A 15,046-nucleotide genomic window follows, 5' to 3' on the forward strand; every position below is an offset into this window, starting at 1 on the left:
TCTCAAAATATAGATGTGTTTGAACCCAAGATCAGTTTTAAACCTTTTTCACCGTCAAGGTGGTACCTCATGCCCCATATTGCCTGGACTAAGAGGTAATTTAAAGGCTTCTGATTTCAAAGTACCAAAAACAAGTTTTAGCACAAAATAATAAAAATTAACTTTCTTCTTCTTTATTTTTAAGGCAGGCATGCAATCGCAATAAATATCAGTACACAATTGAAGTGAATAGACTTTAGATTAAGTTACAGCTCCTTGCATGCATCAGGTCTATTCACCCATTTATACTATATATCGACCGTTGTCAAAGATATTAAAAAAGAGAAAATTCTTGAGTTATGCAGAACTAGTCTCTGGAAACGAGTAACGTATACTTAATTCTCAAAACCTCAAAGTCGGCCATTCAAAGTAACTCAAAGTCTTATTATTTAATCTAAGTGTAAAGGTGATCATAATCCAGACTATGAGGATACAATTAGAAACCAATGATAGTTGACTAAAAGTTCGCTTTTAAGTGCTATTCAAGTTTTCTTTCAACGCATCTTCGATATGATGAATTTATTTACAAATAGGTAAGCCATAAAAATAAAAGATAAAAGTCGAGAAAACTTTAACTTTCGCTAAACAAAAGTCACGTGTTAAACTTCTAATTACGATGTTGTGGAGATACACTCCTCGATCTGGACCTCGATCTGGATCTGCTTCGATGCCGATCGTGGCTAGGACTACGACTTCTTGATCTCGATCTGCTTCGACTACGTGACCGACTTGGCGTACGCGTTCTTCGCCTTGGCGGTGACTGGGAACGACTTCTTCGTCTTGGCGGTGAACGTCTGCGTGGCGGAGGACTTCTGGAACGTGAGTGACGTCTTCGGCGAGGACTTCGTGAACGAGATCGCGAACGGCTTCGTGAATAACTTCTTCGTCTAAAAAGAGAAAAGAAGACAGCTATTTTAAACCAATTAACTTTGTAATAAGTGCTTTATCAATAGTGACAAACGAGCAAAATTACGAAGGGCTAGAACAGAATAACCAATGTTATATTTGAAGCTGTTATTTCCTTGGTTGCACATCCACAAAGAACAGGTCATTATTTATTCTCTTTCTTGGAACCCCAACCTTGAATAATATTGATTCGAAAGGTTTACACACTTTCCAAGATCAGTCTTTTGACTTCTAAATACTTAGACGTACAAACTTTCGCGAGCAGAAACTTTCGCGATTTTCGCAAATTTTGGCCTTTTTCGCGAAAGTAAATGTATTTGAATATTCTTAAAGAGGCGATTCGCGAAAGTTTATAGAACTCAAAAGCATCACTAAAATTGGTGAAAATAATTTTATTGGGCAAAATTCTTCCTTTTTAAAACTCTTCACAAGTAGTCTGGGAGCAGAATTCAAAATCTCGAGTTATAGACGACTTTGCTCAACCCAGAAGGTGAATGGGATTGTTATACACCGTTGGAACAGAAGTTTTATGCTGATTACGGAAGCCGGGGTCTTAAAAAGTCTATCTAATTGACATCATTGCAAACGAGGCTGGAGTTTGCACTCCGTCGTGGTGTTTTTTCGATTTTACCTGTTTTAGAAAATTGCTTACTTTCAGCAAAGTAAAGGGTTTTAGAATTTCATTTTTAATGCAAAATGCTGTCAACAGAATGGGCTAATAGAAATAATTCAAAAATCTCGGAAAAAAATTTTTGCACTCCATCTTGGAAGATTTTGGCGAAAAATTGATGTTTTTCCTTAAAATTCGTCAAAAACTAGTCAATAAACCACTGAAATTATTTTTTCCTGCTAAAAATACTATGAAAGATTAGGAAAGTATAACAAAATAACGAAAAATTGGCTCAAAACTTTATTTTGCACTCCCCCGTTGGTGTTTTTATTGAAAAAACGAGATTTTTGGTGTTTTTGAAAAAGATATAACATTTTCTAGATTTTCTTTTGATCTACGATTTGGAAATCCTATCTTTCTTATAGAATCGTTTTTATCCAACACAAAATGCTAAATATTCTGAAAAATGACCCTCCTTCACTGGGGTTTTAAGTCATTATTGAAAAAGAAGATTTTTGGTGTTTTCTATTTAGGTTTTCCTTCGATTTACGACTGGAAATACTGTGTTTTCTCCTAGAATTTTTTTCCAACACAAGAATGCTAAAAATATATAAAAAAATGGTCTCCTTTGCCTGGGTTTTTGGGACGAAATTGCTATTGAAGATAAGACTCTTCACCGCATTGAGACGTGCGGCGCTTATTTCAAAACTTAAACCTAATAAGAAAACACCAAAAATCTTCTTTTTCAATGAAAACGCCAACGGAGGAGTGCAAAATAGCGTTTTGAGCCCACTTTTCTATTTCCTATACTTTATTCTTAACATTTAGCGGAAATATGGAAATATTTTTGCACTTATTTTGACACAATTTCAGTGGTTTAAAGACTAGTTTTTGACGAATTTTAAGTAAAAATACTATATTTTGACTTAAAACCCCAGTGAAGGAGGGTCATTTTTCAGAATATTTAGCATTTTGTGTTGGATAAAAATGATTCTAAGAGAAAGATAGGATTTCCAGTCGTAGATCAAAGGAAAAGCCAGAAAATGTTATATTTTCTTCAAAAACACCAAAAATCTCGTTTTTTCAATAAAAACACCAACGGGGGAGTGCAAAATAAAGTTTTGAGCCAATTTTTCGTTATTTTATTATACTTTCCTAATCTTTTATAGTATTTTTAGCAGGAAAAAATAATTTCAGTGGTTTATAGACTAGTTTTTGACGAATTTTAAGAAAAAACATCGATTTTTTCGCCAAAATCTTCCAAGATGGAGTGCAAAAATTTTTTCTTTTGAGATTTTTGAATTTTTTTCTATTAACTTATTCTGTTGACAGCATTTTGCATAAAAAATGAAATTGTAAAACCCTTTACTTTGGTGACAGTAAGCAATTTTCTAAAACAAGTAAAATCGAAAAAACACCACGACGGAGTGCAAACTCCAGCCTCGTATGCAATTTTGTCCAGGATAGACTTTTTAAGACCCGGGTTTCCATAATCAGCATAAAATTTTCGTTCCAACGATATATAACAATCCCATTCACCTTCTGGATTGAGCAAAATTGCTATTTCTCGATTCTGATCCCAGACTAAAGAAAACAGTAGGATATACATCTATTCCCCTTCGAAATCACCACCCCCTAACAAAGGCGTGATTTATGGTTATTATTTTCACATCACAATAAAACAATAAGTACCTCCTTCCACCACCACCACTGCCGCCATCTTTATATCTCATTTGACCAGGTGCTGAAAGAACAAGTGTAAAGAGAAAATGTTAACAATGTATACTCACACTTAAACATTCCTCTATGGCCAAGTATAAGGAAACCCCAGATGGGTTTCTAGAGTGCCTGTAATTTGGTATTAGGCTTTCGAGTATTTCTGCATTTCAAGAAAATTCACATGTATCCCTCAGAAGTTATCAATCAATTAGCGGGTATCAGGAGTTATGAACCAAAAAAAATATTTTCTATAAATTATTTTTTTAAAGACCAACGCGAGGATAACTTACTTTTCCTGTCTCCTTGAGCGAGAGTGACTTCAAGATTTCGACCAAAGAAATTGGTCCCATCCAGATAGTGAATAGCATCTTCTGCATCGTCACGGTTGTCAAACGTGCATAGCAACACAATCGTTCGTTAAGGAAACACTATATGTTATTAAACTTACCAAAGTCACAATAAAAACTTTTCAAATATCATTATAACATCAGACAACAACACACTACTTGCTCGAAAAATTTCGGTTAAGTTAGACCAATGCAGTAGTTGCCCGGTACAATAATTCATAATTTTGTACAAACCGGATTGAAATATTTATCAAACTAAATTGAAATCTTGCAAGAGACATTCAAAATTACCCTCAAACAGAGCAGAATTACCCCTCCAGACAAGGCAAATCTTAAATTTTTCACTACCCCCGGACACTATCCTTAAACCCCATGTGCAGACATTTTCAGGAAGGAGCCCATTATGATAACTACATTGCTACCTGATGACGCCATCATTTTTTGAATAGTCAAATAAAGGACCAAACTTTTTCCACTTTAATTTTTTTTTTGCTCAAATTTTGCAAAGCGACTCTAAATTTTTATCTGCACTAAATTATCTTAAGAATGCTGACGTTAAGCGAAAATAAAAAAATGTAGGGTTTCCAGAAACCGGCCGGGTGAAAAATATAATTTTTTTTCTGACCCGGCCGCAGACTATGAAAATCAAGAATAAATAAATCAAGTTGACCGTTCAAGCTATCAAACGTCGTTTGGTTAGATGGGGTTAGATTTCCCGCTGTAAATTAAGTTTTGTTCGTTAGTAGTTGATACAATAGTATTCAGGGCTTACTTCATACTGTTTGTAGTGTACATGAAAGTTATCTTTAAAGTTCTATTTCAATGATTTTAAGTTATCAAAAATAGCAAAAAAAATTTTTTTCCGGCCGGCCGCTTGAAAGCTTTTTCCTTCACCCGCATTCCGGAAACACTACATTTTTTTATTTTCTCCTTAGCATAAAAATTTGCATTTAAATTGAAGTCCATTTGCGGAGAACTAATCAACCAAATGGAGCAAATGATTCCATTTTGGAGAACTAATCTTCAAGCTTTATCAGTTTTGGTCATTAAGAAACTTAAAAAATGACTTTCAAAGGGCTCACTAGATTAAAGTGACCTTACCCCTTCAATACTTTATAGAAAATGTTCCCAGCTTTGCAAGCTTGGCAAAAACTGCTTTTGAAGGTTTCCCAAGGGACAATTATGATGAGAAAATAAAAATAAAAACCCATATACACGTTTTTTTTACTAGAACACCTAAAATTTGGCTGAGCCTGGATGTGCTTATTTTTTAGCAATTTTCAGCCTAAAATGTTCTTAAATGCGTTCTTAATTTTTCCTACTACTCTTAAATCGACAATATGATACAAAATAAAGAGCACTTAAATTTGGCAAAATTTGGACAATATTTGACTCTCGACTTTTGAAGATCCACCCCTAAATTCGGTTAAAACTGCTTAAAAAATTGTAGTTTCGTGTCATTTTTTTCCAAACTGAGGCTGGGCATGTTCCTAAGATGTTCTTAATTTTTCGACGAATTTCAGCCTATATGTTCTTATAAACTAGGTTCTAATAAAAAAAATGTGTACACTACTTGTAAAGGATCAAGCAAAAAAGGTTATTTCGCAACTGGACTAAAACACCTAAAGAACAATTTAAAGGATGGCCATAAGTAAATCTTACAAAGATTTTTTGACTTGAACATTTGGTGTCCATTTTTGGCTTTAGCTTTGTCTTTGTCTTTGCCTTAAAACATTCCTTCGTCTGTATTGTGTTTTCTTTCGAGAGCTGGCTTTGGCTAAAGGTTTTGTCTTTGTCTTTGAAAAATTAAACTTTTGGTTCTTTTGTCTTTGCTTTGTCTTTTTCAGGAAAGTTTGTCTTTAAAAGCCTTTATCTTTGTCTTTACTTTAGCTTTTGTTGTCTCGAAATCTTTCTTTTGAAATTAAACAAATCTTTACTTTGTCTTTGTCTTTGTTAGATTCTACAAAATTGATTGAAATAAAGTTTCAGAATTGTAAGGAAAGAAGCCAGTTTGCCAATTGTTTGTGAAAGGGGAAAACTTGAAAATACACTAAAAGTAGCATGAAGAAAAGTGCTCGAGATTAATTGAAAAGATATTGTACATAAGCGAATCCTCGAGGTTCGCGAGTGAAATAATCAAGTGGAACGTACACATCACTGATATCTCCATACTTCAAAAACATTTTTCGCAGATCATCCGGCCTAAAACGAAAAGTAGAATAATTCATTATTATCGTAGAGACTAGAGACTGAGTATATGTTGGGAAGGGGGGCTCTAACATTTCGAGGAAGGTTTTTGAAAAAGGGAGGTCTTTAGCATCCAAAACAGATAATTTTTCTGGGGGACTACCCTTGCCGACCGACGAGGGTGCTCCGCTGAGGTTCGAAAAATGGACCCTACGTGGGACTCGCTTTTTCAAAAATTTTGCCGAAAGTTGCGAAAAAAATCCAAAAGTTTCTCAAATTTTCCACCTTTTCCCCAAATTTTCCAAAAAAGGCACCCTACGACTGCCTACGAGGGAATGATTTTTCTATTTTGGTATTTTTGCGACCCTACCTGGGACTCGTGGCGGTTAAAAAGGGTAACCTGACCAGCGGAACATCCCCGTAACCCATTTTGCCCTAGTACCCAGCCCCCCAGGTAATTATTGGGATGAACTGCTCACAACTGCTACAACATCTACTTTCAGGTACCTAATAAACGGAGAGCCAGATTAGAAAAATCTTAAAACTTTAATAAAGGGGGGGGTCTGTTTATTAGGCACCTGAGAGTAACAAATCATTTTAAATCTACCTCGGTAAGTCTCAAAATGTAAACTTTTCTGAATAATTTCCCTTGAAGTTTTCTTTATCTCAAGGAAAACACATGTAACTTGAAAAAATGAGTAGCTGAGATATTTAAGACTAAAACTATTAGGATTTGAGGCTAGGATAGCTTTACCTCTTTTCTTTTTTCCTTTACAACAATACAATAGCAACATTTTAGTTGAAACAATACATTGACAAGTAATTCAAGTGAGAATTTTATATCAAAATCTGCTATAAAAACAAAAGCGACCTTCTGTACTGATTACTCTGGGGCTTGGACTATTTTTCACCAATGAGCTTTTCTGCTACTATACGTCACACATCTTTCATTTGTTTCAAATCCGTAATCCTAAGGCTTAGGCTTTTTCTTATTTTTAATTCTTTGAAGAAAGCAGGAGTTTTATGCGAGAGTTAGATTGTCAACAAAGTGCAGCAAAAAATCCTCCAATACAAGAAGAATTTATATTTTCATTTCAAAGAATTGTGCGAAAAAGTGAATGATGGAAAAGTTTCATTTTTAATTGTATTTTTCAAAATGAGGGATTTGAAAATTTTCTTTGTTTGATTTTTTGCTTAAAAGCACCTGTAACTAAGGGCGAGCACCCTGTTGCTAAGATGTAGGCTTGAAATCTAAAATGAAAGCACTAAAAATGAAAGTACAGCCTGTCCTCTGAATTCTGTAATATTGATGACTTTTAGTTGAAACTTGGAAGAGAGCTCTTGCTGGTCTTGTGGAGGATGCTCCTACTGACGTTATCAAAAATTGCTTACGGATGTACAATCCTGAACTTCCAACAAAAGACAGCATCAAAGTACTTAAATCATGCCGCAAATCTCCAATCATTGAAACCCTTAACTATCTCCCAACCTTTTCATCATCGTTGCCATCTAACAACCTTAGCAAGGATGATGCAATCCACCTATTATGTTTGAAGATCAAAAAAATTTTCCCAGATGTATGCCAGATTTGTCAAGAATCATATTCATGCAAACTCAATGACAAACCACTCATTAGCTGTGGTGCACGTGGTCAGGAAGTGCACCGGCCATGCTATCTTAAACTTCTGATAAGCATGAATCTTTTGAATGAACATGAGAAATTATGTAATCCCATCTTTTATCTATGCCCGGCATGTCAAGACGAAAACATAAATTTTACTCACAAAAATGAAACAGATTAAGTACAACAAGCTCAAATAACGAATTCACATACGCAGATCACTGAAGCTGTTGAAGCCACTGAATCTTTCTTAAATGGAACCCAACCCACTCCAAGAAGGACACTCCCTCACATTCCAATCACCCCAGACATTATTATCGACAGACCCTCGAATAAGATTGTTGATGGGTAGGACCTGGGTAGGACTAATTTCCTAAAATCTAAATTTCAACGCGATTTACAAAACGACACAACCTTATCTTCGAATAATATTACAACCAAGGACAGAGTCTCTGAAGAAACTCCAGTTTGTAACTTTTACAAGAAAGGAAAATGTAAATATGGCATCACAGGTAAAGATTGCCGATTCAAGTATCCAAAAATCTGTACCAAGTTACTAAGACATGGTAATAAATCCCCAAATGGCTGTAATGCTGGCACAAAATACAACATGTTTCATCCACGTATGTGTTCTTCATCGATCAGAAAAGGTGGATGTTTTAACACAAATTGCACTTTTACTCATGTCAAGGGGACTAAAAGGGACCCAGTACTAAAGAACCATACAAACACACAACAATCATTGGATTTTCTGAAAATCTTAGACAATTTTCGGACAAAAATGATATCAATGATCACTACCAATCTGAATGTACGAAATATACCCCGTCTTCAGGACTATCCACTCAACCAAAGCAATTTTCACCACAACAAACAAAGGATACCACATCAATGAATACTTTTTCTTTTATGAATATTTAGGGTTTACGTCCCCAGACCACTCAATCATCAGTTCCTCTACTGGCATCAATTCTTCATTCTGAGAACCACATTTTTATGGGCCTAACCGAGACATGGCTATCATCTTCGCACAAGAAAGCAGAGCTTGAAATTGAGGGATATGAGCTTTTTCGTAAGGATAGAAATCGCATCAAATCCACATACGGCAGACATAGCGGACGTGTCGCATTTTATCTTCGAAGTGACGTATCTCCAATGTTTGAGCCAATACTTGAAATTTTCAGAAAGAGTCAATAAAGCTCTACTACTTCATTCAAAAAACCTTACCCTTATTCTTGGTGTCATTTATAGACAGCCAACAAACATTCTGCACAAATCAGCAGCTCCGGAATTCTTGGACCTTATCTCAGCAATGCAGGACATCATCGAAACAATGGAAGGAAATACCCCAGATATTTATCTATGTGGTGATTTCAATATACCCCACACCATAAAAAAATGACTCTTACATACCATCAATTAGCTGCAACAAACAACTTCTAGATGTTTAAACAATTTTACTTCAATTTTAAACTTGAACCAGATGATCCATAAACCTACTCATTCTAATGGCAATATATTAGACTTCTTGACTAATAACTCTGATTCAATCTTCACAAGAGACAGGCGGATTTTAATGCGAAAAAGAAAGAAACTGAGAAAAAGATTTCAAAATCTTAAAACTACAGAAAAACTTGTTGAAATTGAAGTGCTACTTCAAAAATCCTTTGCTTAAGAGAGGGAACAGAAAGAAGCTCAAGCAACCTCTAAAATCAAATCCAACCCAAAATTCTTTTACTTGTACGCTAATCGCTTCTCGAAATCTAAACCAAAAGTTGTACCCTTATTAATCGATCCAGACACTAACAAATTGACTAATGATACCCTTTTGATGGCCAATATCCTACAAAACCAATACAAGTCTGTCTTCACCCAACCTCTTCAAAACTACGAACTTCATCCGCTTGAGTCACAAATACCAACACTTAAAGATATCAATCTGACTATCGAGGAATTTGTCAAAGAAATCGGTACACTGTCACCAACTTCAGCACCTGGACCTGATGGTTTTCCAGCTATTCTTCTGCTAAAAACTAAAGATAACATTGCTTTACCACTTTCAATCATCTGGAGAAACATACTCACATCCCACATTTCAAAGGTCTTTGAAAAGATTGTACGAGCCAAGATACAGAATCATCTAGAAGAAAACAATCTGTATAACAATAATCAACATGGCTTTAGGAAAGACCGCTCATGTCTTAGTCAATTGCTTCAACACACTGAAAGACTGATCCATTACCTAGAGAATGGAAACAACATTGACGTTATCTATTTAGACTTCAGTAAAGCTTTCGATAGAGTAGACCACACCATTTTGTTACACAAGCTTCAGAGAAATGGCATAAACGGTAAACTCCTTGAATGGATCAGATCCTTTTTGACTCATTGAACACAGAGTTTCAGTAAACTCAGCCTTGTCCTCAGAAACAGATTATATTTCAGGTGTGCCACAAGGATCTGTGCTGGGACTGCTATTGTTCCTTATCATGATTCAAGATATTGATAATAAGGCATCGTTTGCTGACGACACCTGTTTGATAAAAGAAATATCCAAACTGGAGGATGTTTATCATCTACAAAACCTAGACACTGTCTATAAGTGGACAGAAGACAACAACATGCAGCTGAATGGTCTTAAATTTGAGCACCTTGCCTACGGGAAAAACGACGCTCTGAAGCCAATCATTTGGATGTTCTGTAACAAGACTATATATGAGGAAATCACTAAAGTCCACAAGCGGGCTCTGAGAATATTACTTTGTGATTTCCAAGAAAACTATGAATCTCTGTTACAGAGCACCAAGTGTAAAACGGTCCATGAAATTCATCTTCGCTTATTACTTTGTGAGGTTTTCAAATCTGAGAAAAAATTAAATCCTGAATTCATGCAGCAGGTCGGAAAAAAAAAAGAAAAAAAAATGAAGCAAAGTTCTCGTTATTTTTCTGACACAACAACGTTGATCGAAAATAAAGACGAAGTTAAAGACCTTGGAGTCACCCTAAACACTCAGTTGACTTATGAGAAACATATCCAAGAACAAATTAAAAAATATAAGTGCATGGATATACCGCACATTCAAATCAAGGAAAATTGAAACCATGTTAACTTTATGGAAAGCACTAGCCATCCCTCATTTGGACTACTGTTCTCAACTCTGGTCTCCCTGGAAACGTGGTCTTATCCAGCAACTGGAAGAAGTTCAGAAATCATTTTTACATGGAATTCCATCCCTCAGACATCTTGATTATTAGGAAAAACTCAAATCAGTAAAACTGTATAGCCTTGAAAGACGGAGAGAGCGGTATCAAATAATTTATACCTGGAACGACATTGAAGGCAACGTCCCGAATTTTGATTATGACAAAAGTAAAGGAGGCATTTCCTGCCATATAAATCAGAGATTGGGGAGAATTTGCAATCTAAAAGCTGTCAATATTAAACACAAAAATATCTGGAGGGGAAGTCTTTCCCAAGAAGGCCCTCGATTAACACCCTTCCCAGACCAATAAGAGATTTGACAAACTGCCCCAAAGAAGTATTCAAAAAACACTTTAGACACCTTCCTCACATGACAACTGTTCCGGATGAACCTCTGCTTGCCCACTATTTCAACCTTAGGCAAGCTGACTCCAACAGCCTCAAGGAAATGTTGAAGCATCGGACTCAACGAGTTGGATGACCTGTTCAAGCCAGTCAGGACCTCATTTCACTTTCGATTTCAATCAAAGGTTTAGCAACAGGGCGCGCGTATATAGCAACGGGGCTGGGTAGAAAAATCTAAACAAAAAAAATACCGATCATCGTATATAGAGCACTAAAAAATACCCCCTTTCTATGTTTAGTTTGTTCTACCTTGGATTATAACTGAAAATATGTTCAAATAACCTTTGTCCGCTATCAGCCCGCACGGTAATCTTTGCCTGTTCCAATTCTTAGATAATGAATAAGAGAGGTGCGCTTAGGCTAAGCCGTGCTCGCGGGCGATAAATTTATGTTTACTTCTCTTGTATATTTTAGTGGTATTTATCCAATGAAAAAGATGTTGACAAAATATGCACGGCGCTGACAAAATATGCACGGCATAGATTATGACATCATTAAATATGTCAATGTCGATTCAACGCCCGTTAAAGAAATAGTTCTTTTTATCGTGAAATTTAGAAATACGAACAAAAAAAGATTCAAATTTAATATTTGTTTCCTATTTAGATTATATTAGCGTTAGAATACGGTAAATTTTCACGAAAAATATTTCGCGATGGCGGGTACACCCAACCGCGCCCACGGGAAAGTTCCAATTTTTAATTATCGGGAAATCGGGGAAACCGGTTCACCACGTGGATAAAAAACGTACGGAATGAAACCTGACGAAAGATTTTCAACCTGATTTATTCAGATAAAGCTATAAGAGATTCATTACTTGTGGATTTTAAAACCTACATAAGCAAAAACAAAAGTTGTTGGGAAGTTCTAGTTCTATGTTCTATTGAATTATCACATACATAATACATTACGTACCGTGAAAAAGGGTAACTTGCATCAGTGGAGGCTAACATGCATAGCCCTCAAATGAGTGACCTGGCTGGTCATTAAAATACACATACGCAGCTCCGCTCGCAGCTCTACTCTACCATTTTTGTTTCGATTTATTTTCGTATTTTAATGACCAGCCGGGCCTTTCATTTGAGGGCTATGCATGTTAGCCTCCACTGATGCAAGTTACCCTTTCTCACGGTACATTTTCGTGATTTTAACCATAAAGGATAAAATAAAATAAAAAGTTAAAAACATTAGCGCAAGATGTTCTAAGACGCTGGTAAATGTGGAAAGCACAAGAGTAGGTGTAGACTCAAATATCAAAGTGTAAGAGTGAGCTGGGACGCAAAGCTGCATAGTTCTTTTGTTTTGAAATTTTGCTGTTTTGATTGGTCAGTCATTTGAGGGCTATGTATGTTAGCCTCCACTGATGCAAGTTAGCCGACTTCACGCTCACGGTACCACCCAGGCTAATTTTGTCCCTGACCCTGCCCTTCTTGCTTGAGCTTGTGCTTAAGTGGCGGCCTGGCAGGGGGTGCAGGGTGTGCAGTGCACCACCCAGAAAGACCTGAGAAGGGCGCCAAAAAAGCTTTTTAAGGGGGCGCCAAAATTTTTTTTGATGTTTGGTTGGGCGATTTTGCGCCCTTTGACACATTTTTAGCGCGTTCTATAAGTGCAATGTAAATTTTTTTTCGCCTGCGGCGCTTCGTGTGGTCTTATGCGGACTAACTTTCTCCTTTTTAGAATATCTTATAAGCTGTTTGACCTTTCTTACACCAAATTATTTTTTTGCCTGCGGCGCCACAATTGCAAAGAACCCTTATTCTTGCCAACTTTCGAATTTTTGGGGCTTCTTTCAGCCATTGATATTTAATGGAGAGTACAGCAAGATCAGGAAATAACAAGGAAATATATATCAAATTATCATTACCACCACCTTCGTATAAATAAAACTTTGTTAACTCAGAGATTCCGGGCGTTACTTTCAACCAGTCACTGCTCTTACCAGTTTAATAGTTTCACTTAATGGTATAGGGCGCAAATAAGGACAAAAATACCAGGGGCGCCAATTTCATAGTTTGTACCACCAAGAAAATTAAGCCAGGCCGCTACTGGTGCTTAAAAGTTTATGACCAGACGGTGTCAATCGAACGAATCGAACGCTGAATCAATTGAACGCAATTGAACACAATCGGATAATTGCACTTCGATTGTCGAACGCAATCGAATCGCAATAGAATATTACCCAGGATTTGCCGCTCGATTGCTTCAATTACGTTCGATTGTATTCGATTATGTTCGAGTACGTTCGATTGATTTAGATTTTATTCGCTTTCGTACGATACTTAATAAGTGCTCGGCCGCCCGTGCTAAAAAGCTCTAACAGAGTGATCCAATTTAATTTAAAATCGCAATCAAACTCATCGAACATAATCGTAATCGAACAAATGGAACATAGTCAACTATTAATCGAAACAATCTAACGTTACTCGAACGCAATCGAACACAATCGAATATTACCCAGGAATCGGCTGTTCGATTGAGATTCGATTACGTTCGACAATCGAATCGCAATTATTCGATCGTGTTCGATTACTTTCGATTGGTTCGATTGCGATTTTTGTTCGAAGTTGTTCGATTGACACCGTCTGGTTATGATGCGATGGTGTAAAAACTGTAACTTATGATATCAATAGACCTTTTTTCAAAGAGGCCACCCTTTTGAATAATTATGTAGTCCAGCAGAAAAATAATGATAAAACCTTGCATAATTATTACAATATGCATGATACAGTATGCATGTGTTTTATGGCTGGACTACATAATTATTCAACAGGACGTCCTCTTTGAAAAAAGGTCTATACCTGACTTCATTATGAATGTTTTTGACGTAGACTGATGTAACTGATTTCCTGTATCTTGACATTTTCAGTATTTTGGTATCTTTTCTTGTCCTGGTTGTTGCTGTTCTCTGACACCTGTTCACTTGCAAACTGGTAAAAGGAAAGAAAATCTGAAGCGAGCGCCATCGACTTGTCCGTGTCCGTGTCCGTCCTTAAAGCGGGAAGACCGGAGTAAAGGCCGGTCTCCACTTTCGTGCGACATCATGAGCGAAAACCTTTTTTTTTTAAGCGAAAACGTTTTTTTTGTAAGGTCATTGGTCGGTTGAAAAATGAAGCAATTCCATTGGTCGAAATTGACGTAACAGATAAAAAACTTTCTTCAACTTTTTTTTGTCAGCGCAAAACTTTTTTATGATATAATCTTTTCTTCAGGCAAAAAAGGTTAGAAAAAAAACTGTCGCCTATTTCGCGCAAAAGTGGAGACACCGGCCTTAAGAAGAGTTTTTTTTACCGTATTTACCTCGTTACCTACCCCATCCAGGGGGGTATGGAGTGGTACATGTACGGCGGGTGCCTTTTTGGACCTACAGCCAAAGTCAAATTTCAGTCCCACTAAGGGTCGGAAAAATAGGAAAATTTCAGCTTTTTGCGCCCCCAGCAGAAAGATCGAAATTTGGTCAAATTAGTCCAAATAAGGGTAGTAGAATTCACAAAATGTTCCTCTTTTTCCTCCTTTTTAGTCCCGCTAAGCGTCCGAGGGTTAAAGAGGGGCGGCACACCCCCGGCAGCTCGCAACTTTAGTCTCCCCCCGGTTCTAGCCCTATAACAATCGAAATCCTTTTTGCGCCCCCAGCAGAAAGATCGAAATTTGGTCAAATTAGTCCAAATAAGGGTAGTAGAATTCACAAAATGTTCCTCTTTTTCCTCCTTTTTAGTCCCGCTAAGCGTCCGAGGGTTAAAGAGGGGCGGCACACCCCCGGCAGCTCGCAACTTTAGCCTCCCCCCGGTTCTAGCCCTATAACAATCGAAAAGTACCCTTGTAACAATCAAATCGATCATCAATCAGCCATCGTTTACAAATCGAGTGCCCCCCCCCCGGAGTAATCCTTTGAATCATCTCCAGGAATGAAAAAGAAAAAACGAGGATTACAAATAACTTTTTTTTGTTATCTTTTCGTTATCCTTGGACACTGACATAACTAACACAGTGCGATGGAAGTGATAAAAGTTAAA

General features: G+C 36.8%; 1 protein-coding gene across 1 annotated transcript; it reads right to left on the minus strand.

Moving 5' to 3' along the window:
• Positions 1 to 508: 508 nt before the first annotated feature.
• On the minus strand, positions 509 to 14,037 carry LOC136800170 (serine/arginine-rich splicing factor 10-like). Its single transcript, XM_067056785.1, has 5 exons — positions 13,835 to 14,037; positions 5,719 to 5,823; positions 3,565 to 3,668; positions 3,248 to 3,299; positions 509 to 926 (listed from the first exon to the last, which is right to left on the minus strand). Exons 1-5 carry the CDS (start codon positions 13,894 to 13,896, stop codon positions 647 to 649), a joined length of 603 nt encoding a protein of 200 aa, XP_066912886.1. The 5' UTR covers positions 13,897 to 14,037; the 3' UTR covers positions 509 to 646.
• Between the last annotated feature and the right edge of the window lie 1,009 nt (positions 14,038 to 15,046).

This window comes from Clytia hemisphaerica, unplaced genomic scaffold (genome assembly GCF_902728285.1).
Source record: "Clytia hemisphaerica strain Z4C2 unplaced genomic scaffold, Clytia hemisphaerica genome assembly, whole genome shotgun sequence".
NCBI lineage: Eukaryota > Metazoa > Cnidaria > Hydrozoa > Leptothecata > Clytiidae > Clytia > Clytia hemisphaerica.

Excerpts from the sequence above, each read along its gene's own strand:
- LOC136800170 (XM_067056785.1), bottom strand. The coding sequence starts at position 13,896 with ATGTCAAGATACAGGAAATCAGTTACATCAGTCTACGTCAAAAACATT. Across the intron at positions 3,300-3,564 it reads CGCTCAAGGAGACAGGAAAA|CACCTGGTCAAATGAGATAT; the intron begins GTAAGTTATCCT and ends TTGTTCTTTCAG. Across the intron at positions 927-3,247 it reads AGTGGTGGTGGTGGAAGGAG|ACGAAGAAGTTATTCACGAA; the intron begins GTACTTATTGTT and ends TTCTCTTTTTAG.